At 31.7% G+C, this 27,804-nt stretch overlaps 1 protein-coding gene across 1 annotated transcript in view; it reads left to right on the top strand.

The window, feature by feature from the left end:
* Positions 1–6,595: 6,595 nt before the first annotated feature.
* The window catches only part of LOC137933857 (serine-rich adhesin for platelets-like), a 63,263-nt gene continuing 42,054 nt past the window's right edge, over positions 6,596–27,804 (top strand). Inside the window, exon 1 of the mRNA XM_068777930.1 lies at positions 6,596–6,665. Within this exon, the coding sequence (XP_068634031.1) occupies positions 6,632–6,665 (34 nt within the window). The 5' untranslated portion in view covers positions 6,596–6,631. The remainder of the gene's footprint in view (positions 6,666–27,804) is intronic.

Below are 27,804 nucleotides of genomic sequence, written 5' to 3' on the forward strand. Positions count from 1 at the left end.
CTTGAAGTCGGATAGTACCCACGTTGTACTGTTTTGAATTATTGAGAAGTTGCTTTAGAGCTTTCAATATAAATCACTGTTTGTTAAAATATTGCTTAATTTTAAATTTTTTTCATCCGTAAACAAAATTTTCCTGTGACCTCCCTTTGCGTACCGCCTAAGTAGTTGTTTCGATTTTACCACCCTTTTTTTCTTAAAAGATCAGTTAAGATGTGACTAGTGCGTATCCTATAGTGTGCAAGTCCTAAGATTTTTTTTAAAATACGCGACGTGGTTTTAGTAGCTCTTTCTCTTACAGCTTTGATCGCCTTTATCATACGAACAAAACAAAGTAGATTTTAGTGACCTTTCAATAACCCGGTAAATTAATATTTGACTAAATATTATATGGTGGATTTTAAAGATTGTATTTGGCGGTACAGTTCTTTTTATCACCCAACTTCATTTTAACACCACAAAGTATTTTACATGATATTGGTGTGAAAATAAAAAAACCACATTAAACAAACTTACAAAAATGACAGATTCCAAATTCAAAAGGCATATTTTGTTTGTTTTTAATTATAATAGTATTTACGACCAGACTAAGTATAATATGCAAAATACACAATAAATCTGATAACTCGATATTAAGTTGGTTATGCTTAAGTTAAATTTAAGTTTAAGTTCCGAGTCACCGCCGCGATACGGTACCTTGAAACTGCACCTAACTGGTCGTTTCCGTCCACTAACTGCAGTGATGGTCGAACCGTTAAATTATTCTGATAGTTAAGTTAATGAAGTTGCCGCTGGTTGTGTCCGCTATTCCAATAAATCAGTAAATTATGGAGACTGATTGACCACTATCCCGCCGAGACTCATTACCATGTACTTAACGAACGACACGTCACTAATGTTCGAGACACTTTTTCTACTAGATGCTGGCAGTTGATAAGATGCTATTGAGTTTCTTCATTCACAAAATCCACGTTTATTTTTTTCTTAATTTACGTGTTAACTTGATAGATTATTTTGTTTATTTTATCACGTTTATAGGAGTATTTGTTTGCTAAATTGTAGAAATGAACAGTCATAGGACGCGACTGCTAGTCAATGGTCTTTCCCATAGATTTCGTTGGACTTTAACAAAGTTGTATGTCCACTTTTTGAACAGACATCCTACGCTGCGCTTGCCGCTTCATAGTTTTAACTCTGAACCGTAATGCTTCTGCAGCAAGTCATTTGTTCTAGGCGCTAAGTGGCCTGTCCACTGTCATCCCAATTTGCTTATCTCCTTATTTTTGATCCATCTTGTAGAGTACATCCTGTAGCCTTCTACATGTTCCGTTAGCAACAGTGAAAGACCATGTTTTATAATAATGTGGTAAAACTAATAGCCCGATATTATAATTAAAAAAAAAGCTGAAGAATCTAAAGCTAAGAATAAATTATTAATTACACAAATAATAAATTATTTAGTTTATTTTTATAGTTATTAAAAATAACAAACTTGCAGCACGTTTCTAAATCACATCAGCAACTGTTATAAAGTTTTGGATCAGTGTATTCGAGTGATATACAATAATATGAATGAATTAGTCTTGAACGATTCGAGATACTGCGTACACAAATTGCCAACTGTAGCCAACGGCGTTTTGTTCCCAGATAACAAAGTATCGGAATATGAATATGACGTATCGTACACTAGTTTACAGTTTTTTTTTCTACAGGATATCATTTATTTGTGACTTGATAGTTCACTGAATCTATATTCGCATTTGTACAGTTCATTGGTTATAAATAAAGGCTTATAAGAGTGTATGTATAGCATTTGCAGTCAATTAATGTTCGGTACACCTTCACAAAAAAATCAATAGTATCAGATAGTTATTAACTTAATGATAATATAATAAGAAAAGCATTTTCAAAATTGGTATAATTATACTTTAAAAAATAATTATTGTTTACTCTCTTCAGACTTTGTACTATCAGAAGTTATTAGCCTGTCGCATTCCAATAATAAAAATAAATTGACGTAACATATTTCAGAGAGATCACTTTATATCAAGTGATTAGATATAGACCTTAACTTCAAAAGCATATATATATATATATATATATATATATATATATATATATATATATATATATATATATATGCATGTATAATAATCGCTTTTACACCTATAATTAATAAATCAGTATAAGTGGGTGGGCTTTTTGAGCGAAGCATTACAAATTCATTGCGGATGTCTTTAACTTTAAGTTATTAAACGAAACTTGCAAAGTTATTGTATTAAAATTATACTGCGTTTAAGTTCAGGTCGGTATGAGCAAACTTTTGTTAGTCGGTGTGGTTCTCAAACTTTCTTAGTATTTTTTATCAAAGACATACTTCTCACACACTCAATAAACATTTTCCGTGCACACTTTAATAATGCTCTGTTTTTTGTACATTAGGTCTACTGTCTAATTTAATATGAATTAATAATAATGTGTACTTCGTATTTGGCTTAGCGTATTCATAAATGTTTATATTCTGTTACGTGTGAATTGTTAGCTGTGGATGACGAGAATAAATAAATAAATCGAAAATTAATATATATATATATGTATATATATACATATATATATATACATAATATATACATATATACATATATATATATATATATAATCGAATAAATTTACAAATGAATATATATCTGACAAAATGATTTACACACAATAAAATCAACGTGTCAACATTTCACATAAGATATAAAATAATTTAAGAAGAAAACAAGTATTCTTTTTGAGAAAGTTATAATTTGATTTTCTTGTAATTGGTGGATACTTCGTATTCAAGTTTCGAATTATTTCGCTTGTCAGCACAAATGTAATGCCGGAAATTCAGATAAACATCGGCGACAGAAATATTTTATTGAATTATTCGTTTCCCCAGTGGTTTCGTAACGTCGCTCCGTCTTTCCTCGTATGACATTAAAGACGATTAAGGGAAATCCATTATCGGATCGTGTAGACGGTGTGATATAATTTATATGTGTTGAACAGGATTCGCTTTGAAGAGTTTTACTGATTTTATTTTAATATGAGATATTTTTGTGTTAAAAGCCTGATTTGTTTCTATCTGATATATTAAACATTTTTTCGTGTTTTTTCGTACCTAGAAGTTATAAAAAGTAATTTTTTACTGTATATAATTTGATACGTTTAATCATCTTAATAGTGAACGCGTACATAGCGTGATTGGTTATAGGTGTAAAAGCTGGTGGTGCATTTATCAGAAAAAAAAACCTTTAAAGCTTTTACACTTATTTTTAAACATCATGTATGTATAATGTAGTCATTGTGAAATGGGTATTATTTCTATTGGAATGCGAAAGGCCAATAATTTCTAGCAATACAAAATCAGAAGAGTAGCAAAGCGGTGGAAAACTGATACTTGCAATCGTAGGTTGCGGTTTCGATTCCCGGGATGCAATCTTAGATAATTCAAACTATATATCAATATGCCAGAGGATAGGCAGCAACGTCCTTTATGTACCATAATTCACACTGCGATTGCCCAATGGCCTGCCAATCGTGGCGATTATGGTATATATAAGAAAAGGACCAATATTTAGCCACTTTGTTGCACGACTACCACTGCATGTGCGGACGAGGCTAATTATTGGTCCTTTTCTTACTTAGGATAGACTTCCACAAGGTAACGCCTGATTCCATTAAAGATTATGGTATATCCACTCATAGATATATGTGAGGGAGGCCTATGGCTTTCTATGAGTTTAATTGTGGATTATATGTTGTATTTTTATGGGTTGATAGAATCCAAATTTTGAAAACGCCTTATCTTACTCTATAGTCACTACGTTATTTAATATTTTCTGACATGAAATGAACTATAAAATCACTCCTTGAAAAATTCTACAATGCGAATTATGTCGTATTTATAACAACTATTTTGTTATAAAAATATAGTCCTTATTTGATTTGTCATCTTCAAACATGATAAAGTACATATAATTGGCACTTAACAACATGTTTGAAATTTAAAACTGAAAAATATACATTTAATATTTTGTTTTTTATTCTAGCATATTTTAATTTCCTATCCCAAGGTCTGCTGAACTCAAAGAAATGACTCGTATAATGCGGACAGTTGATACATATTTAATTCACAACTGATACATATTTAATAAAAATTAAAATACGCCTGCTCTACAGATTATAATCTTTCTAGGGATCTTTAACGCCATAACAGTATAAAACACTCCATTGAACTTTCGGCCCTTATAACCTTGTATTACATTAACATTGATATCTTGACGATATCGTAAAAGTATTAGAAAACTCTATAATTTTATAATTTTTACAATCCATTAATTTTGATATTGTCCATTTAACTGTCTATTATATCAAGTTGCTAAAAGTTTAACACGAAATTAACTCAAATAAAAAAAATAGTGTTCGCCCGTTTAAGTTACCTTAAAATAAGATATAAATTTTATTTTCCCAAACTTTACATGACGGTAACGTCATCTTATACTAATTTAATTGGTAGATTATGTGTACATAATTAATAATATTATAGCACCTATTACCGCGGTATATAAAATTTTCCGAACTTGTCCGAAATACTATTGCAGTAATTTTTCAATCAGTGAATTTGAATACAAAAATGTTAAAAACAAAATAAAAAACCACTGTACTGCCTATTAGGAAAGGGCGACGTAATTAAGGCCGAGGAAGAAGCTTGGGCATTGCTGCCTCAATCGTTGGCAGACTAACGAAACGAAGTACCCCTTCCCCTTCATCCCGCATGCCTAAGACCCGGTACAGCGGTTTGGGTAGCACTGTAATGCAATTTTGCTGATCACGGTAATAGATGCCTTAATACAAAAATTATTTAAAAGGCTTTAATTATTAAATTCGTAAATCAGAAATTTGTTTTACATATGACTATTGTATAATTTAACCCACCAAAATATTAAACCAAAGTTAAAATAGTTCTTTATTCAAATAATACTAATATTCTCAACTGAATACTGCTATAATTAAGGATATTACAAATAGGTGCAAAAGCTTTAAAAGGGTAAATGTCAATTAATGTATAGTATATCCTATAAAAATCAAGAGAATAATAAATGACGCTACGGTAAAATTGTAAAAAAAAAGCGTTTTCTTTTTCGTTTCCATTAGAATTTTTGCATATTACAATTAATTATTTTTAATATCTGTTTGTACAGATTCTGTACTGCTAAAAGATTGTCACATTCATTTATCCTTAAAGCACCTGGTATACATATTATTAAGTAAGCTCTGCGTAAACTGTTAACATTTAATATATTAATTAAATAAAAAAGGCATTGATGCTAAATATATATTTTATAGTTATCTATGAAACGAGAATGTGTGTTTTCTGCTTACTACGGGTCAGTGGTATTATATTAAATAGGTCACTATAAAATAGGCTTGCTATAAAACAACAAAGAGAGAGCTTTAAAGCGACGCTTATAGATATTTTATTCAACAAATAGTGTCTCGGAGTAAGCTGGTCAATGCATGCGCTCTATTGAGCGGCTCCCGTCGTCCGGTGCGCCGAGGTACCCATACAAATGTGGCACTATGCCACAGACTGTTCGTTTATGATGTATTTAGGCTGTTGCATTGGGAGAAATTTACTTTCGTATCTAATGCTCCTTTTGTGCTATTGAGAAATTTGGAAATTTAGTCATGGTTATATTTTAAAACAACATTTTACACGCCTTTTTTGTAAAATTTAAAATTCAGTTGCATTTATGTATTATAAAATGTATAACGGCGAACTTAATTCCGAAGGTATTGTGTTATAACAGTTAATTTGGACACTGCAGATGTAAATTTATAGAAGGTGAAATAAATGTATTATGTTATAAAAGAGAAATAAAAATCAAAATGCAAAGCAATAAAACCAAAAAATTAAAAGGACCCCTAAATTATATAAACATAACAATCACTAACGACTCTATAAATATATTATAATACATACTATATTTAAATTTATCTTCATCTACACGAACAACATATATATAAAAATTATACAGTCAATTACAATGGAATGAATTTTAAAATGATTACGTTACAACTTTAATTATAAAATCTAAATAATATTTATGTAAACTTTTATTTTAAGTGTACAATAGGTTAAGATTATTTATATATTCTTTATTTATATTATTTAATTACATATTTAGTGTTGCAGTAAAATATAAATATAAATGTAAACTATTCGTGTAAATATTTCATAGTAAAACATAAACAGTTTTTACCTAACAAGTATATTTTTAATACTTAATCGGTCAATGATACCGGTAAGTGTAAGAAGATCTAAGTCACGCTGGAAGCTGGATTGTAAGGGCCCGGTAGATATGGCGTCGTGATAAATTAGCCACAGTCTCGGGGGAGGCGAGAGAATGAACCGAAAGTGGAGTGATATCAGGAGGGGGCCAGGCATGCGCTTCCTCTCAGTCAGTTGCCGCCAACATACGCTGCAGATCGCGTGCGTGACGGACCTCCGCTTAAACTAGACGCGTTACTTCAAAACTATTTAAGCATTCGTAAATAATAACGTGTACTGCCGGCGAACTTACTATGCTCTTTTGAATACTGCATGGTAAATACGTACATCAGCTTTTTAATATTCGGTGAGTACATTTATTTTTTTTTTATTTAATTAACAATTCTCTTTTTTGAAATTTAATATTTAAATTCTATAATTAAAATAAAGATAGAATTAATCTATCAAATATTATTGTTTCATTGCAACGACGACGTTTTGATTTATTTATTTTAATTTAGCTTATTATTTTTTTTGTTATAAATAAAGTTTATCTACAGTTTATATGTCATACGAAAAATATAAGATTACCTATGATTATCTGTAACTGTACTTAGGAGCTTTGAAAAATGACGTCAAGTAGGGAGATATGAAATATTAGCCAGTTATGAGATGATATCGCGTAATGTTCCCGCAGAGAAAATTAAAACTCCAGTACGTTATCTGTGCTGCTCCTTTAGATGTGTGTGCGGTTTTATTTACAAGGTACTGGCCGTTATGAATGGCATGGCTTATGTTTGTATGGTATAAACCCGGTTACATAGAATTTAAATTTCTTATAACTGTGTTGAAAATAATGTTTCAAAAAATTACTCGTAACAAATTAAGTTATTTATATATCACGTTAAAAAATAAAACTTAAATAGATCTATTAAAGTTAAATGGAACTATTAATTTCATGACAATCATAATTAATGTTTTTAAATTAAAAAAAAATTATATCTCTTCTCGACAGTTTTAAATAACCTATCGGTTTTTATATGTGCACTATAAAAGTATATGGTACTCTGTACTAGTATATGTGGCCGGGTTAACAAGTTATTCCAGTGTAGAATACTCAGTATACGAGGCTTTTTGCAACGGGTGTTAAGATCATACTAGCTTTTTAATTCCTTTGATGGAATTTTTCTGCGCGTTGGAGTTTAGATTACTTGAAATGCGTTTGCATGCGAATATATATACTCTCCACTTATATAACTACTTTGCAGACTAATTAAACTTTTTTTTTAATTTTTGATTTTTTAATTGTGGTAACTTGCTGATGTTTTTCGTTCGATAAATACACATGGTGATTAATTACAGGGAAAAAAGCTATAAAGCGACAAATGTATAATTCATGGGTCAGTAAAAAGCTGTAAAGCTTTAACATTTATTTCTAATCACTCTGTATATTGTGATTACTATGAAATATGTAACATTACTTACATTATTGTATTTTATCTCATAGAATGAGATAGTCCTATAATTACTAGAATTACGTTAATTATTTCTTAAACCACTGATTTTTGGGAAATATTTTGTTCATCGTTTCAGGCTATAGACCCTCACTGCAATGCCACCTTAATCCAAAGATATCAATGGGAGTATATACCATATTTGCCACGCTTGGCAGGTGGGTTAGAGATCGTAATGTGGTATTATTGCACGCAGCGGACGCTGTTGCACATCTTCTAGAAACTTTTTTGTAAGCAGTAACACTCCTTTATAATTAATTTGCAAATTATGAAGTATGTAAGATCCCGGGCATTGAACCGGCGACTGACGATCGCAATTCCCAGTTCTCTAACGTTGGGCTACCACTGCTCAAGGGTAGCGTATACCATACATTAATTCACAGCAAATTACTTATCCATTTACTCATTTAAAAGCTTATTTACACAAAACTTAGAACGCTTTAAATTAAAAATCCATCAATAAAAAGTTACATTTAATATGATTATTATTTTTTTAATTAGGTACGAAATAAAATATAATATGGCGAATGTTAAAAGTAATATTGGATTACTTATTAATAATTAAATGAGAATTATTGTAAAGATTTGACAAATGGTAAATATTAATTCGAAAGACTAAATATAACTTAATTGGGCTATGAAAATTACTCAAGCGCTAGTTCGTCAAGTTAAAAGAGTCACTACTTAAAAATCTTTTTCAAAAATATCATAAATTTTTCTGGATTGCAATTTTTTAAAGATGTTAAAAATTATTCAATTTATGTTTAGACATATAGATAATAAACACAAAAGTATTCGACGGATACACGAGGACAGTGTAAAACGAGATCGCATTGATTTGATTTGGATATGTATTCATGAATGAACTTCATGAGTGTGGGTTTGTTAACTTTTAATGAAATTTATTTAAATGAAAACGATGTCTTTATCAAAATTAATACCAATTTAGGCGTTTCTGTATCTTGATTTGTTACATATTTATATACAGGTTTCCATAACTTAATATATATAATATATTCATAATAAGTAGGGTTTATTTTAATTCATCGGTTAAGAAAAGAATGTGCGCAATTTCCAAAATATACATGAGATATATACAGACAGTTTAATATTTGTCTACCTTCCCGGTGTACTCGCTCAAATACCTCAGAAATTTAGTAGTATTAGTAATACTGTTCTGTAATACAACAGTATAGTATAGGTTTTTGGACATATATATTTATTTAAGGAAATATATATAAATTTAACAGGTTGTTAGGATGTCTTCGTTTCGATTTATCGAAAACTGCACTTTTCAAAAAATGATGGAAATTATCAGAAGAAATCAGTATATTCTAGGCCCAAAAATTCTAAACACGTCTCTTCGAGCAGCGGTAGCCGCGGTAAAGAACCAAGACTTGTGATCGCAGGTCGCGGGTTCGATTGCACACAATCTGATATAATTCATACCTTTGCATTATAAAGAATTTCTACTGCTTATAAACAAGTTTCCAGAGGATGAACAGAATCTGTGCAAGATGCGTACAATACTACCACACTTCGAACACAAACTCGCCTGCCAAGCGTGGTGATTGCTCTATGTAGAGGATATATAGGCATAGATAGACACCCCAGGGGGAGGCCTTTGCCTTGCAGTGGGCGCCTATGGTTTGAAAACATATGATACGATATAATACTTGTCTGACTGACCTATCTACTCAGGACTTGCAACAGGAATACTGAAGACTTTGTTTAAAACACACACAGAAATACCTACCTACATTCAAATACACACAACAAAATTATAAATATGTGCATGCATATGCTTTTTATATTAAATATACTTTAACTTGAATTAGTACATAGCAATGTCACAATATTGAGCCATCAAGCTCTCTGATATTCACTTATAAGTGTAATTTCAGTTACTACAAATTTGCAGAAAAAAAAAACAGAATTTTAGAAATAATTAATTATCAAAGGCTGATACATATTTAAATTTCAATTTGTCTCTATTTCTATTTTAGATTTAACAATATAACAAACTTTTAGTGCAAACAACAACTTTTAACAGGTATCGACTCCAACGCTAGTACATTTAAAGCTTTCGCTTTGAAAGCTCGATTAAAATTCTCTGTTCAAAACGTAGTCAACTTTTCTAAATATAAGTACACAGTATATAGTGAACAGTGGTAGTCCAGCTATAAAGGACTGCGACTTGCGATTGTAGGTCGCGGGTTAGATTCCCGAATAACAATTTTATATAATTCGTAATTTGTGCTTTAATTATATAGGACTGCCACTACCCACAAATAAGTTTCCAGAGGATAGGTAGAAGCGCCCTCAGCGTACCATAATGCCATACAGCGATCGCCAACCTGCCTGCTAATTATAGCGATTATAGTATATCCCCCTATAGATATACGGGGAGGAGGAATTCTTGGAGGAGGCCTATGGCTTGAACCAGTCCTGGGTCGTCGTCTCGGTCATTGCTGTTCTGTTTACAAATGGTTAAAGTTTCCTCTATGGGGTTACTCCATAGATCGGCTGTATAAACGATCCGAAAGTCTCTGCGAAGAAAGCCTTTTAGACTTCTAGAAGGCATTTTTCAAAAAGCCATTTCATCAGTTTTATTCCGACTATAGAAAAAGATCGGTTTACTCAAAACGCTAAAGGCATATCGATTCACAGTCCAATCCATGGTTTCCTCTCAAGGGCACCTGGTTTTTCCTGCTATCTAAATATCCTGAAGTGACCTTGGCTGTCTTCTAATCTAATCTAGAGCTAGATTTCTTCACCAAATAAGAGATTTAGTCTTCTGCGTCTTCCAATCTCCTAAAACTGTAAATGTCAATAAAGGGAACAATTAAATGTTGCGGGTCAAAGTGATTTATGTGAAGCGTTAAAATGTGTATTGTTTTGCTAAGATTTCTTTTCATAATAATCTATATCAAAAGAAATACTAAACTGGAGATGTAAATGTTGACGAAAGAATATACTTTATACGATGTATTTTAAAACTACTTAATATGCTAAGATACTGAATTAAATTTAGTTTTATCGAACGTAGAATAGCGTTTGTTGTAGAGTATTATAACATACATAGAGTTCGCAACGAAAGCTTAGTAGCAGCTTTAATCACGATATAGCTTAAATAGCCGGCAAGAATCAGCTATCGTTATGTTCCGTTTTATCGCGGCACAGAGCAATAATATTTAGCTGTCGTAAGTTTTTCCAGTGCTAAATTTATAGAGGCAAGTGCATTACTGCAATGCAGCTCATAGTAAAAATTAGGTCAGCTCGCCTACCGGATAATTTAGTTTGGAGGTTTGTCAAGTTTCCTGCGAAATGGGTTATTCGATAATTGTTGTTTTGATTTCAAGTTATGACTTTTTTAAAAAATAATTAAGACTTTGCTTTTCAATATAAATATATTTTGCAAAATCACTTAGGATTAAAAACTATGTTTTCGCATGTACCACATACTCAATTTTCTCTTACAGTAGCTGGCGGAAAACACCCCTAGGCATTAAATACGCCCTGTGACACCTGTTGTACGCTAGAAAGTTTAAAACTAATAAACTATTATAAAACAACCAACCATAATTGATAAAGTTTATGATCGCGTATGTGGTTGTCTTAAATACTAAATTATGGAAGTATATTTATAAAATTACTTAAAAGAAGGAATTGTTTGTTGAATTTATTTTCTGAATTAATCGATACTTTACGATAAAAGTTACGATTTATAAGCATGAAATTCGTGGGTTAAAATCTGCGAAAAATGTTCTAAGTTCGAAGCCAACCTAAGCAGTGGGAAAGGTTACTAAATAACAAATTAAATAAAATACTGGAATGCAAACATCTTTCAGATATGATAATAACGAGTGAAGATTTCACTCGTTATCATACGTTAACATAAAACAAGCACCTCCAGGCTCTTCCTATGGAGGCACTAGACCACCGCGATAGTATGCGAGGGCATTGCCATAGTTTATACAAAGAGCAACAAAGGAGACTGTTTTAGCCGGTAAGTGTTCAAATAATACTTTTCTTGTCTCCGCTGTAAGACAAGAGACAAAAAAGAATCCACGTAGAGGCAATGCAATCATATTTAGATTGTTGGTTATTCAATATGCTCATTTTCTTGCGATATTTTCCTTCATCTTTTTAGATCAGTAACAATATAAAATTTACACAAAGTTACAACACTGTTTTACAAATCAACAAAGTTTAACTTCGTATGTTATAATTGGAAAGAGAGTTTTTTAAAGCTAAATATCATGTTGCTATAAGTTAAAAACAAAACTTAACAAATCGAACAAATAAAACTTTGACATCAAATATAAAATCGAAAAACCGTCGCTGCCGTTGATTAAACGTTCGGTTCGCATTCATATCCAAGTAAAATGAAATGAAACAAAATATCGTTAGGAGGTGCGAGTTAAATGTGTATAATTTTTAATGATCGTAGATTTCTTTTTCGGAACAGCAATATTTAGTATACATATCTGCGTGAATCCAGATCATAGGTTTCTGGATAGAAGCTTAAAAAAAATAAAACGCTCTTTTAATTTTTGGAAATTAGGGTCAGATTATTATAAAAGACGTTAACAATTGTTTAGAAATTTAAATATGTTTTTACGCACCACTAATCAATGTAGCGTAAATAAGAATTAATTTTTTTCAAAAATTTTAAAAACCCTTTATTCTCTAATTACCTATCGTTATGGTCTGTGGCCTTATTTTGAAGTTCTAAAATGTTCGTTACGTCTTTGACATGGTAATTATTCTAAGAACGAAAGTTGTACAGTAAACAAAAAAATGTTCATTAAAGAAAGCGTCCAAAAATTGTAAGCATCAGTTCTGGACAGACATTCTACCTTCATGTAAACGCATTCTTAGCTTGTTAGTACCATTACATATATTGATGCATTTGAATATACAGTCTGGTGAATACTGCGTAATAAAATCACTAGCCAAGTAAACAAGTTACTAGCCAACCACCGTACCATTTTATTTTGGGTACATTATTTCAAAATTGTGTAGAACAAAATTTTATACTGGCCGTATCAAATACTATTACCTAGTCTCTGCTCGTTTAGTCACTGTCATAAAAAAACATAGAAAACTACAGATCCATAATTGCACTCCCGTTTGAAATTCTCTTTTTAAATGGAACCAGACATTTTCAAACGTTGTTTATGTATTCATCCACCCGTAATTGCATTAAAAAAACTGAGACATGGCCCCGGCGTTGACCGGCTGGAAAATTCACCTAGGATTCTAGATTGAAAAATGATATTCCGTATTTACCACGACCTGTCGGAGGGAAGCGAATAACTAATGAAGTTATCGACTTTTACTCGACAAACGATTGCGGGATAAATCGAGAGGATCGTTTATAAGGGTTTATTGAACAGCTTTAAAAGGAAAATGTTTAGAATGCCTCGCTATTGTTTAACATAAAGATTATTCTTTAATACGAAATAAGCGTATAATATAAACAAGCTCATTATATTCATTATATAATTTTTAATAAGTTGGAATAAAGCGCTTTATAATTATCACCACCGTTCGTCCACAGCTGGACATAAGCCTTTTGCCAGAGATTTCCAACAGGAGCGGTTGAAAATCCTGCTTCCAAAGTCTTCCGAAGACCTTAAGAAAGCACTTGTATGATAGAAAACATGGCAGTGAACATGTTTTTTTATTAATTTATTACGATTCACAAAACTGATGTATTATAAAAATAATAGCTAACTCGTCTTAAATTATTTCACAATTATTACCATCTACTTAATATGAATGTAACTTGCGTTTTATTATTTATATTTTTGGTAAACTACACTTAAGATAACTTGAAATTATTTAATTTTAAATCACAATGAGCTTTCACATGTTAATACATATCATAATTAATTAAACTACATATGTTTAATGTGATTTACTGGAAAGTTGTTTCTGCCCAGAAGAATCCCGTAAGAAACACAAAAGTTACTTTTTATATCAAATATTTACGATAAAACAGTTATCGTCATATACTCGTTTAAGCATGTATGCATTAAGAAAACCCACTGTGAAACACGGATGATTTAATTATTTGAAGTCCACTTAGGTATAAGGCCCTCATAAAAATTACAAAATGTATTTTAACGTTACTGTGTTCATTTAAATGTTTAATGATTAATTAAAAAATCTCCAATGTCTCAATTAAGGAATCTTTTAAATAATTACTGCGATATTCGTATTACAGACACTAACTAACAAAGTCATGACTATTTTAATTTGTAGGGTTTTCATATTATTCTATACTGTATTTTTGTTTCTAGTTTATTGGTTTTCCGAATTTTCTTTTAAATTTATTTTATTGCATAACCTAGTTAATCGACAGTTAAGTGAAACCTTTGCGAGGAACCGCGGTATTTCCATTAGGAACTTTTTCATTCCACATTATTATTTACACAGTCCCTCGCGGTATGCTATTTTTTATGCTATTCAGATGGTTGAGACTACGTCGATTCATTGTCCGCCTGCGTCGTTGAAGCTAGTAGGAGTTTAGGGCTCCCACCCTAACCTCCCAAGACTCCGAAAACCTCTTTTATGGTATGAAAACGCTTATATCCAGAATGCTGTTACAAGGCTCTTTACTGCAAATGACGCCGTCCCTGAGTGGGGTCTGTTCACTGCTGATCCGCTCGGCAGTCTCCTTCTGAACCATGTCATCAATCATCTCATAGAAGGAAGCCATAGCTCTCCATAGTTAACTTAGTCTTAGTAAACCCTGAACTATAACCTTATTTTTCACGCAAAAAAATTTAATTAAACATAGATGATATTAGACTCTCGTTAACTAGAAAAATAATCTAGCTATTTAGTCTGTTCATTCCGCATGAAAGTTAGAACATTTTAAATAGAGATATTAGGTTTTCATTAAAATAAAGATTTGAGTTTTAATAATATTAAGCGTGGAACGTAGAAGTTTAACAGAGCGTTCAACTGGTGGAGTAATTAATATGCTTTGTCTATGTCAATACGGTGTTTTCCGGGTTTGGGTTTGTTAGTAAAGCTATGGTATGTTTTAAGTGTTAGTAACACAGAAATTCTTGAATCTTCCTGTTTGGACCTTTTTAAAAATACTTAACGCCATGAAATTAAACCACTTTGTTCAGACTAAACATTTTTAACATTTATTTAGTACATTAATAATATTTTTTTTAGTATTGAACGGTTTATTATCAATATTTGATAGACTGGTCCGCATTTCCGACGCAATATCATATGGACGAGTCTAAATTTGGTGTTACTTTAAAAATCTTTGATGTTCGGCAAATAGTAATAAAACGGCGAAAATTGACATATTCATACCTTCCTTTAGTAGTTACATACATTGAAATTTCAATAATTTATTAAATGGTCGTCTAGAAGAAATCGCCGTTAGCGATAAGACGTTTGTACTTAATTTTTGACCATTTCACCTTATTTCTTATTGTCTTGTTGTTATACGATAAAAAAATGAATAAATAATAACTAAAACGAATCTAGCTATTATGTTGTAATTTTATTCGCGGAACAGTTATTTTACAAGATGTCATTTTGGATAGGCCAAGATCCTTCTATGCTATATGGGTTCACTACAATCTACTATTAGGTGTTAATTAGGGGTAAAATATCCAAAGGCGACAGGTAATGGGTTTTGGTGCAGATATTTTATATAAAAACTGCGTGAAAAACCACTTTTCCAACGATGATCAGTAGGACATACTATAAGGTCAACGACCTCGACTTGTCACTATGATATAAAACAATTCGGTTGTTTGATCTACGCATTAAAGTTTAACGTCACAAGTTAAATTGCGAACAGTAAAACAGACATAAAACTGGTCGGGCTGGTTTTGATATAAGATGGGAAGATGGGAAGAAAAAAAAATACATCTAACCACAGCGTTTTATTGTCTATGCTCACTTTGTTATATATGACGAACCATGCTATATATGGAGAACAAAATTTATATTTAGAGTTTATTAGTGGAATAATTATAAATAAATAAAATAAATTATTAATTAGAAATAAAATGAATAAATAAAATGTTAACTTTATCTGATCACTTTATTTATTTAATTATGGCACAATACAAAAAATATAATCTTGACATGGAATATATTATTTTTGTAAAATAAGTACAGTAACTTAATTTTGTTTTATATATTTATACAGACATATATTACATAATTTATAGTTACGAGTAAGAATAACAAAGTTAGTTATATATAAATTGTTATAAGAAGCGAAGAATGCACACGGTTGTAAGAAATGGTCGATCATAAGCGGTCGCTCCGGTTCGACAATCGCGGTAATCGAATCACGATAGCTTCTTTTTTATTTCTTTCTTACATCGGAACGAGATAAAAATAGTCCGAGTTCCTTAACACCGGTGGTTAAATAATTGAGGCAGGTTTTCTTTTTGTTTAGCGCATCGGGTCGTGCGACACCGTCGGTCATCTTTTTTGTCAATTACTGTTACCGTTATCTTTTCCTAAGCTAGGCTCCGTGAGCGCACTCGTGGATTACTTTCGTTTTAAATTGAAGTAAATGGAGCAAATTCATTATTACACCGCTCGGGTACTTAACTTATACAATTCGCGACGTATCTCGAGCTACGGTTGACGCATTACATAATTTATATTTGGAAATCTGACGTGAGTATTTCAAAGTCCGTGCTCAAGAGGAATTATCAAGGTACGCTCGTCGAATTCCATAATCGATTCAAGACACTGTTTACATTCATCAAATAAGAAAAATCATCGCGATTCGACTATTAACACGATGAAACCCATTACAGAAGCGATTTTAAAATTTTACCTGTGAATGTAAATTTTAATAAATTTTACAACATGCAATTAGAAAGTGACCGTGTTTTTACAACTTTGTTTCATTCATTTCAGTCGCAAAATGTCTACTGCTTTTCATATACCTCACACATATATTTCCAATAGGAACGGTTGGTAGCGGCCAACATTTAGCATCTCTCGATGATTTTAACAAAGTCTTCTGTCCACCTGGTGGATGGATCCAGCGTTGTGAACGCTGATCTATGGTCTTAAGTCCAGAGACCTGAGGGCTATGGCGACAATCAGTTGTAAGTACTATCTTACTCAGAGGGCAGCCTCTGCCACCTCACCTAGCCAATCCGCTGTTCACATTAATTTCTATTCTCTCTATGATAGTTTCTTTTACTTTTGAGGATTGTAACTGCTGACTACGACAACCAGCTATCTAGTAGTAGTAGCGTAAATTGCTTAAATATTTCAGTACTATTTGTCAACTATAACTCTAGCGATATCGGTTCTAACCACCGATAGGAATGCGGTATCCCATTTTCTTCCTTAATCTGCGATTTTTAAATAATCTTTAATGTTTTTTCCTCCCAATCTTAGTTCTTTCAACTTTTTCTGTATAAAGCGTCTTACTTTGGAATTAACTCTCCCTCGTATTTAAAGAGTTAACTTGATTTATGTTCCATAAGAAGGTTCGAGATCTAAAGGCCGCTGCCCCGTGGCAATCTTTGGGATAGGTTACGCCTTTCAGTGGCCGTCTATCGGCTGATATAATGATAATGATCAACATTTTACTTGTATATTTTATGTGGTATATATAGGTGTATGTATAATTTACATGAATAATATCATCCTACATAGGTTTTTTTTTGTTATTAAATAGATAATAACTGTATTATTTATTGTTAATCTATTATTTAGTTTTTATACTTTTTCTATTACGATATTAATATACCTGCCTTCTAGTTATCTCTCACCACTCTAGATTGACTTGACATTTAACAATTTATAAAAAATATAAATAAATAACTTATACATCTATCAATGTATACGTTCGTAAATATTTAAATATCCTACACCTTGCTATTATTAAATTCATATAATGTTCCATTAATTGCATCATAATATCGCAAAGTAGTTTAAACGTGTATTTCAAGTAAAATGTATGTTTAATTTGTATGACATATTTATCATTTAGTAATTTATGTTTAAACATTTAAATTGGAATTAATAGCGCCGTACAGAGTGGTTGGTTATGGGTGTACAAATATTAAATGTGTGAACCTGTAGCATGTATGTAAGTAAAACTTATAAAGATTTTATTCTTATTTTGAATATAACAGGCCAATAAGTTCTGGCAGTACAAAGTCTGCAGGGAGAGATAATAAACAATATTTAATTTAAAAATATGGTAACTACAAGTTAAGTCTTTCGCTTACTATAGTAATATAACTTTAATTATTAATCTAATATACAAAATTCTCGTGTCACGGTGTTCGAACTTGAACTCCTCCGAAACTGTTTGACCGATTTTTACCAAATTTTACATGCGTATTCAGTATGTCTGAGAATCGGCTACTATCTATTTTCCATACCCCTAAGTGATAAGGGTGGTCCACCCCTAAATTTTATTTTTAATTTTTTAGACAATTTTTTTGGTTTTTATTTTATTATGATACAGCATACAAAAATACATACAAACCTAAATTTTCACCCCTCTACGATCAACCCTTATCTTACATATATTAATTAAAAACTTTAATTTTTTTTGCAAAACAAAGTTTGCGGGATCAGCTAGTTGTCTATAATATTTATCGACAAATATCTTTAAAGCTTATACACCTATAACTAACCAAGCTGTATAATTTTGAAAATACCTTATTTGTAAAGTTTTACGAATATGGAACACAAATTTATTTTTTAAAGTAACGGATATATTAATAAAAAATAAATATATTTTTATGTTAGATGGAATTTTATAACGCATTCGTAAATATTGATGCAAAAAGCAGAATGTAAATTCAATGCTAACAACGAAATTTAGATTCACCGACATACGCGCCGACATGGATTTTTGAAGCTTTTCGTTATGTGTACCAAATTTGAATATTTACCCGGTACGTCTATACGATTTAGTGTAACACAATTCCGTGACGAGTATACCGTATACTGAAATCGTTTTTATCTGATATTGAAATAAATATTAATATGTTTTAGATAGAAAGTGACTAGACAGGACGCTGACCTGATTCTAAATTATATTGTGAAAAAATTGTTACTTTTCCTCTCGTATGTATTCTACACATATATGTACATGTGTAGATTATTGAAACGCATGATTTTAATACTCTTTAAATTATTTAGGTAAAACATTATATGTGTTTTCATTAGTTTTATATGACACAGCATAAATGTGTCTATAAATTACTGTTAAAAAGAAAAAAAAAAAATAATACAAAATACAAATAATCATCAGTGAATTAATTATAAAGATAATGTTAAGTACGTTTTAGAGCGGTAGTACCCCAGCAGTCGATGACAGAAACTTTTGATTCTAGATTGCGAGTTTGATTACAGTCTTATATATAATTTACACGTTGTGCATTAATTATATAAGATTGCCACTGTTCACAAACGAGTTTCCAAATGATGGGCAGTAGCGTCTTCTGTATACCATAATACCACATTGCGATCGCCAACCGGCCTGCCAAGCGTTGTAAATATGGTGAATCTCTCCATAAATATTTTTGAGGGAAGTCTATGTTTTGCACTAGGCGTCTATGGGCTGAAAAGAAAAAAAAGCTTTTTGAAGAAAACATGGTGGACAGACATTTTTGATAAAGGCCGCTTCCTACCTGTCCCGTTGGAAATCTATGGGGCACGCTAATGTTCAGCAGTGGAGGTCGAATGGGTGACATAATGTTGGTATGATGATGATCATAATAAAATGTATTACTCATTTTCTGTTAATATGAATCATAAACAAACTTGTATTTATTTACTTGATTATGTGATTAATCTATTTGTTATTTTAATACAATGTTTAATGACGGACTTAATTCTATATAAGCATTTTCAACTAGTCTACTAAGACTTATACTTGACAGAAAAATAAAAACTGGTAATTTCAATTGTAACAACCAATGAATTATTAGTTATTTCAAAACAATGACTTCATAAAACGAAGACTTTATGCACGAGGGTCTGAATGAAACTAAAATGAAATCACGTTGAGGTCTGTAATGGTGAGAGGAGCAAAAAGTACAAAGCGAGTTCGCTGCGAACACCCTGAGAGCGGGGTCTCAGTGGATGCAAATATCTCGGTAACATTGCACATGTCATTAATAAGGAATGTTATTTACGTTCGAGAAAGTTTTTATTGCGCTTGTGGTACAATTTTTTCGGGCGTGCGGTCTACTAAAGCGTATTAAGTGTAACTTTCTTCGGATTTTGTTATTTATAATTATTTGTTTTGTTATTGTTTATAACGTATATCTATAGTATTTTATAACCTATCTATCAATATATATATATATATATATATATATATATATATATATATATATATATATATAATCTTAGTATTATACCTCACCCGAATTCTTGTGTAGCACATTTTAGTAAAATAATTTAAAATATTAAGATGATAAAAATATGTACCTTATACAAGCTAATTCATTATATGGTGTAAAAGCTTTATAGACGTGAAGCTATAGCTGATTTGAGAGCTATGTAGGTAATTTAAATTAACTGTCAAATTTCTCCGTTCCCGTTTCGATCACTTTAAGTTCTTAAAGCATCGGTGGCCAAAACTTAGGTGCATCTACCTTTTGTGTGTGTGATTAGAATTTTTAACGTATTTAACCATTTGTAAATAATATTAAATTTTAATAATTTTATCTTCAACTTTTTTTAGTGGTTGGAATATATTGAGAATTTACAAAAAATGCTTTGGTTATTCTTTCTCTTACCTACGTAAAAACACGTGCAGAAGTCCCACCGCGATGTTGAATGAATATTTCATTACGCACTAGATTCGAATATAATTACTCTTGAACCGGACTCTGAAAGCTACTCAAATGTCTTTAGCGAATTCCACAGGTTTGCATTGAAAAAGATTGACCATCGCTGTTTCAAAGTATTATCTATCCAGCTATCTTCATAGTTCTTTTTGACTTTAGTCGGCATAAATTTAAGCCTGAATTAAATTGTTATTAAAATTGTAAAGGGATCATAATCACAAGACTGAAAAGATCTAAAATTCATCGTATTGTCATCACGTCGTTTGAAAGCTTTTCACCGTTTTAGCAATTCGACCACACATATCAACATCGTCGAACCATTCCGAAAATCTAATGATTATCGACGTTGTCTAGCTAAGATAGACAGATGCACAGGCAGTGTGATCGTAATGACGCGAATAAAGGTTAAATGCCATTTAGTCAAATATCAATTGTTTTACCCATAAAAGTGCAGTACAAGAAAATTAGATAAACTTCATAAGAACTATAGTTATACAATAAAACTTTCAGAGGTTTGAAAACATCGTGGCCTAGACAGCTATCGGGGAACAAACTAGTGATAAAGCACGCGCTAAAGTTATATGAAGGCACTTCATCAAGATACTTTCATAAGAAGCCGGGCTATCGTCAGAATCTCAACGACTTCATTACGCGAGGATATTATGCATTCAAACTATAAAATGATCTAAGTACACAAATTTAAACTTTCAGAAGTAAAAGTAATAAAATAAATTTTAATTTTACATAAGTTAATGTTAAGAATTGAGTTTTATTTATGTACTAGCGCGACACACGTCTGTTATGTCATTAAGAAAACTCTGAACCAAATAATACACATAATTACGGAAAAATAAAGGAATTATAATAAATAATACTATGTTGTATAAAAATATTAAATGCAATCCTTTGTTACCCCAGTTGTTGGTCGGCATAATTGTCATCGACAATAGCCAAATATAAAACTAAATTAAAGGTATATATGTACTATAAGGGCAAAGACATTTTTAGGAAAATTTAACGTTTATTTGTAAAACATATTCTTCTTAAATAAAAAATATAAGTTTAAGTTAATTTAAAAATATAGAAAATTCCAGATAACTTCGACAAACTTCTGGTTGTAGAGATATAAGCCGATAACACCTTCTCGCTGGTCTGATAAAGTCAAATCGGTAACAGGACTCTCCGTTACTAGTGGTCTAAGGAAAATAGACGACAGGATGGCATTGCCGGAACTTGTCATCTATTTTGTCAAGTATTTTAGACGGGTACGACCTTTAGAAATGACAGGAAAGAAGAATCTAGAGAAAGTTATTCAAAAAATTTTAATTCTGCTCTAGTGAGAAAGATATACTTGAATATCTCAAATTTCAGTTCATTATTATTTTACGTCACCCTTCTTATTATTTTTTCTCTAAACATTTTGAAAGAGCGGGAAAAGTAACCGTTACACCCCTGGGGCTTCCTGTTCAGGTATAAGAATAAAAGAAATTAATTGTGCATTTTCTTTTACAACACTGTGAGTAGATGACTCCCGAACGGTTTCTTGCGAAGAAAGTTTTCTTTACATAAATGTCCTGATTTTTTTTGTATTTATTTAATTATATAGTTAGTCTTAAAAATCATTTTAAACAATTACCTGTTTTAAACACGTCTTAAATTTTTAAAATTACTTAAGATTTGGCTAAAATAAATTTTATATATTGTTCTAGTAGATCATGTATATCCCAGACATACATATTTCATATTAGTTGTGTAGAAAGGTAAATTAGTTTCATTAATTTAAGGTAGCTAGAATTTTTATTACTATATTAGTCAACTGTTTTTATCACATCGATAATTTTAGTTTGGTATAAAAAACGCGTTTCATAAGAAAGAAGCACGAAGTACATTTTTCTAAGTTTCCCAGGCACTTCTATGGGTTGTAATTATGCGGTACTCGATAAATAATTCCTAATGTACCCATTACCGTCAGCGGAGCTAAGCAGTGTACTCGCAAAAAGGTATAATCGCAAACAATTAAATTTACATTGCACAAATTTAGCGGCGTCTTAAACCAAATGTCGCAATGTATTTTGTGCAAGATTATACCATTTACGAAGTCATTTAAAAGCAATTGAGTTTAAAGATGTATGTATAATTATCAAAGTTTCTATATTTATGTGGCTTGTCCTAGTTTCAATGTAAATTTTGAATAATAGCGAAATTTTAGATATGATTTAAAATGATATTACATTAACATCGTTTCAAGCTTCCTCCATAGATTTCAATAAGACCTTTTGGAAGTGGCCGGCATCCTGATTCTTCTGACCACCTTTGCTACCTTGTTGACCTTGTAGGTGGACTTCCTATGCTAAGCTTACCGGCATGTAGTCTCCGCTACAAACCTAAGATCGTTTAAATCTATGACATGTTGAGATGAATTGGATTAAAAAGTATATATTTTCATTAACCAATTTAGTTTAAATGTGTAATTGTCTAAGAATAAATTGTTATGTGATTATACATAGATGTAGTGATAAAAATGTAGTACAAACATAATTCTAATTAAACTGAGAAAATATGACTAATTAAGATGACATCGTAGAGGGATCAATGTCTGTCAACAAATAGACTGCGACGTGGATACAGAACGGGTTGTTTGCTAGTTGTTGTTTATCTCGTGTGGGATGTTGCTCGAGGCGACATGGTAATTGCGTTCGACAGCTTTGTCGGTTCAATAGTGTGTGATGATAAGTCGGTTTGTACATGAATTTGTATTTTAGTCAACATTCGCACATTACTGATTTCAAGTATTGCGATTGTTTTTGTGTAATCTAATATATAAAATTCTCGTGTCACGGTGTTCGAACTTGAACTCCTCTGAAACGGCTTGACCGATTTTTACCAAATTTTATATGCGTATTTAGTAGGTCTGAGAATCGGCTACTATCTGTTTTTCATACTATATGTAGTACAAAAGTGATAAGGGTTGTTTACACTTAAATTTTTTTTTTATTTTTTTGACGAAATATTTTGTTTTTATTTTTTTATGATACAACATACAAAAATACATACAGCCCTAAATTTTCACCCCTCTACGATCAACCCTTATTTTTAAATTGAAAATTAAAAATATTTTTTTTTGCAAAACAACGTTTGCGGGATCAGCTAGTAATTTATATAATTCATTTTATAATACTTTTAGCTCTGTTTACCCATTAGATCGAGACTAAAGGCAATGTTCACGTTTCACGAAATTAGCTCTTAATATGCTCCTTTATGTTTAAGAGTCATCTGGAATCTCAAATATACTGAGAAAATGTTGCTATATATAAATATAGTCTATTTTTAATATGGGAATACAATCAATGTCAGTACATATATAGTAATTAATCTCGAGAGATTCCTCAGTAATATCTGCTGGCGATATTACATAATTTTTTTTACTGAAAGGGCATAGATATGTTGTATTAATACATACATACACGCAGCCATTTCATTTAGGCTAATTGATCTTAATACGTATTTTTTTATGTACGAAACTAGGATGACATAGTTTTAATTTTCATATAGTTTGTATATTTCTTATTTAATTCAATATACCACAATCTCATATTTTAACGGATTTTAAAGGATGAATGTTTTGAAAAAAACTTTTAAGGAGAGATTATATAGTTCATTTGCTGTTAGTTAATGTGTTGTACACCCTATACAAATCATTGGTTACAGAAATAATAAATGACGTAATTAACGTAAAACTATTTCAAAATTCGGTATTCTACTTATATACAGTACTGTTTGAAGTTATAGGCCCGTCAGTTTTGGAAAAGAAATTCAACATCTTACAGAGTGATCACTTTATATGGGGTGATCGGTAACAGGAGTTTTGGCGTTCTTTTGTTGACAAATGTATTAACTTTTAAATTACTTAAATGATAAATATGTATTTTTACCCATGTAAAGATTTTGTACCTTGTATATGTAGATTAGATATAGTATAAAAGTATGTACAGTGTAGAAGTATGTAAATATATATAAAAGTAGGTAGAGACAAGAAAATGTAAATGTATTTGGCAGCGTTATAGTTACCTTTTCAACGCATCTATATTAGGAGACATGTCTATTTCCGAGGACTGTTATTTGACACTAGGATCTCATGTGGCCTGACGTCATTTACAGTTTTAGTTTCCCGGAATGATCTAGAATAATGAGATATTCTCACATGTTTTTGTTTTTTATGATAATAATGCTACTAAACTAAAATCGCATCAGTAATGAGGAGATCCGTGAAAATAATGAAAGTAACAGATGTAGACCATTGGATTATTAAGTTGAAGCAGCAGCGGAAATGCCACATAGCGCCCAAATTGACCGCGGTTAGGATTTCAAGGCTCTGGAGCAGAAACCCCTGACCAGGAAGCGCAGCCGTGTTAAGATCGTTGAAAGACGCTGAATGCAGGCTGCTTCCAACTGGTTCAAAACTTTAGGGGAAGTCTATGTCCAGGAGCTGGGCATCCTTCAGTTGAAATAATGATGTTATCTATTGAAGAACGACCTACGATTGTAATCTTTAGTACTTTATCGTCTACTATATGTCTTGTCTAGTTTTATTCGAGTTTTAGAGTTGTTATAATTAACAATTAATTAGATTTCCTTCGAACGGAAAAGAAAAATATTTTTGTTTGCCTCATGGTTCGTTGTTTACTTATTTAGTCCGAGCCCCGGGAGAGTCCGTGAAGAAATAATGTTTGCCTGACTTGTAGTTCCAATTGAATACTCTCTTATTTGTTGACAAACGTTTGAACTTATCGACAGAATTCCCCAGTTCGTTATTGCAGTTGTTAATAAAAACAATTGACCTGTAACATGCAGGCTGTATTAATAGAATCATGTAATATTTTTCATTCGTTATTTTCGAGTTGTATGTGTTCCCTGAAAAATGATTTTTTTAAAAATATGTAATAATTTTGACTGATAGGATTTATTATTTTAAGTCTTTGTATTTATTAAATAAAGCAGCGAATCATCGTCATCATAACGATTGATAATTTCATCATGGAGTCGTATCCCCCACTACTGTGGTTCGTGAAACTTTTTGTAAAGTTTGTCGTGCACTATGTTAAGCCATATGTGTAGGGCTGACAATACCGAACTATAATCTGAATACCGGTATTTGGTATTTGAAATTTGAAATACCGCGATACCGCTATTAAAATCGGTATTATTAATAAAAATACTAGTTATATTTTTACTTACCTCAGTTGCTATATTGACGTGTTAACAGGCTCGTATGGAATTATATATAACATTATTTTAAATTAGAGTTATATTGTGCATAAATTCAATTGTCAACTAATGTAAGACTAAAATACCGGTATTTTTACACAAATACCGGTTTTTAATAACGGAAAAAAATCCGGGATTCGGGCGTGTAGGATCCCGGAAACCCGATATTGTAAGCTCTACAAATGTGCTGGTGTTAGGGTATGGGTATTGTTTTGGCTAAGGTGATATCGAGCGTGGATGAGACCTCGCGGTCGTCGTCTATCTATTTTTTCGGTGATAAAAATTTTCCAAGTTTTCACCGCTTTTCCACCGAGTTTCTATAAGTTATGTAAAATACCCTCTTTACTCATTATTGCCCGATAATGTGAGTATAAAATATAACAAAAATATATAAAAAGCACAAAATTGTTAAGAGTATTTCGAATTGTGAACGACTTAAAGCTTAATGCACCGTTTGGGAGTCTAATCTAAATAGCTGACGATACGTGGGAACCGCGCCGGGTCATACATTATGACACACGTTACCGGCTAACACAGTTATGTGTGAAACATTAACTGTTATTCAATTAATTAATTCATCTTGTCCGTGACCTCGATCCCATGCGTTATTGAGATAGAGCGAGATAATGGAATTAGAATAATGTTTAAATAACTGTACAATATCACGAGCCATTGTTTTTGATTATTTTGTTGTTTGAGTTGGTTTTCGTAGACAATTTTTATGAGTTACAAATTTACTTGAAATAAAATAAAATTCAAATAAACCAGGGCAGCAGTCTAATCCGGTAAATACGTATCCGTAGTAGGTAACGACCCGAGCCAAGACCCCTCAGGGAGCCCTATAGTTTTGCTACCTAAAAGGTGGTTTAGTCTGTGAGCCCTCTGCACCCTGTCCCCCTGAACCTGCGAAATCTGTAAATATCAAAATGGCATAGTGACCATTGGTCATATTATTACGATTTTTATATTTCTTAGAGGATTAGTATTAAAAGCAAATTGATCAGATCACTTCATTAAATTATTACATAGTAGAGGACTGAGACTAATGATCGTAGGTCGCGGGTTCGATTCTCAGGTGCATTTTATATAATTCACACACATTAATTATATTGAAGATCTTACATGGAAGATGTATAGTGTAAGTGTTCCTTCTTTACTAGAATATTTATGGTGCACTTTTTTGTTGGTGTGTTCATTTTTTGGTTGTTTGGTGTGGATTTTATTGTCTGATCAGTTCAGTCAGAATCAGAAGTGATACTAATATATAATAATACATATAAATGTTTGTTAACTACTTAAAGCAACTGCTTATCCTGGAAATCACCTTTTATTTAATGTTCTGAGATAAATATCAATTTTCTTCTATATAAACAACAAGATCGTTTCCTGGATGATAACAGAGAAGCGTATCCGTTATGAAGCGATAGTACGTCGGAATCGATTGAAAATTGGAAACCTTTTTCAATCCGTGCTCGGGGCGTTATTGAATGTCACGATCTCGGCTCCGGCGGGTCGGTGAGTTAGTGGCCAACTCGCAATTTGTATTTTCAGTGCTACCTTTTGGTTTAACCTAAATTTACAACAAGGATTTATTTAGAAATGTTTTTAAAAACGTTCCAGTACTCCTTTTTAGTTTTATTTTTAAATGAACTAGGAACCAGGTAATAAATCAAGAAAATAAGTCGATAAATTTCGACTGACGACCACGAACCTGTGGAAGCTGCGTGGGCAGGGCCTTCACTGGATGGACCGGAGACATAGTCAATATCGTAGGAAGTCGTGTGGCTTTTTTTGGCAAATTTTGTTTAGTATTGTCATACTAAACTAAATTTGTCAATACATACACACAGCCGGTATGTACATTATACAATTGACGTGTTACTTCAAA

This window comes from Battus philenor, unplaced genomic scaffold (assembly GCF_028537555.1).
Source record: "Battus philenor isolate CCGP_79_NKW_IND1 unplaced genomic scaffold, ilBatPhil1.0.hap1 SCAF_14, whole genome shotgun sequence".
NCBI lineage: Eukaryota > Metazoa > Arthropoda > Insecta > Lepidoptera > Papilionidae > Battus > Battus philenor.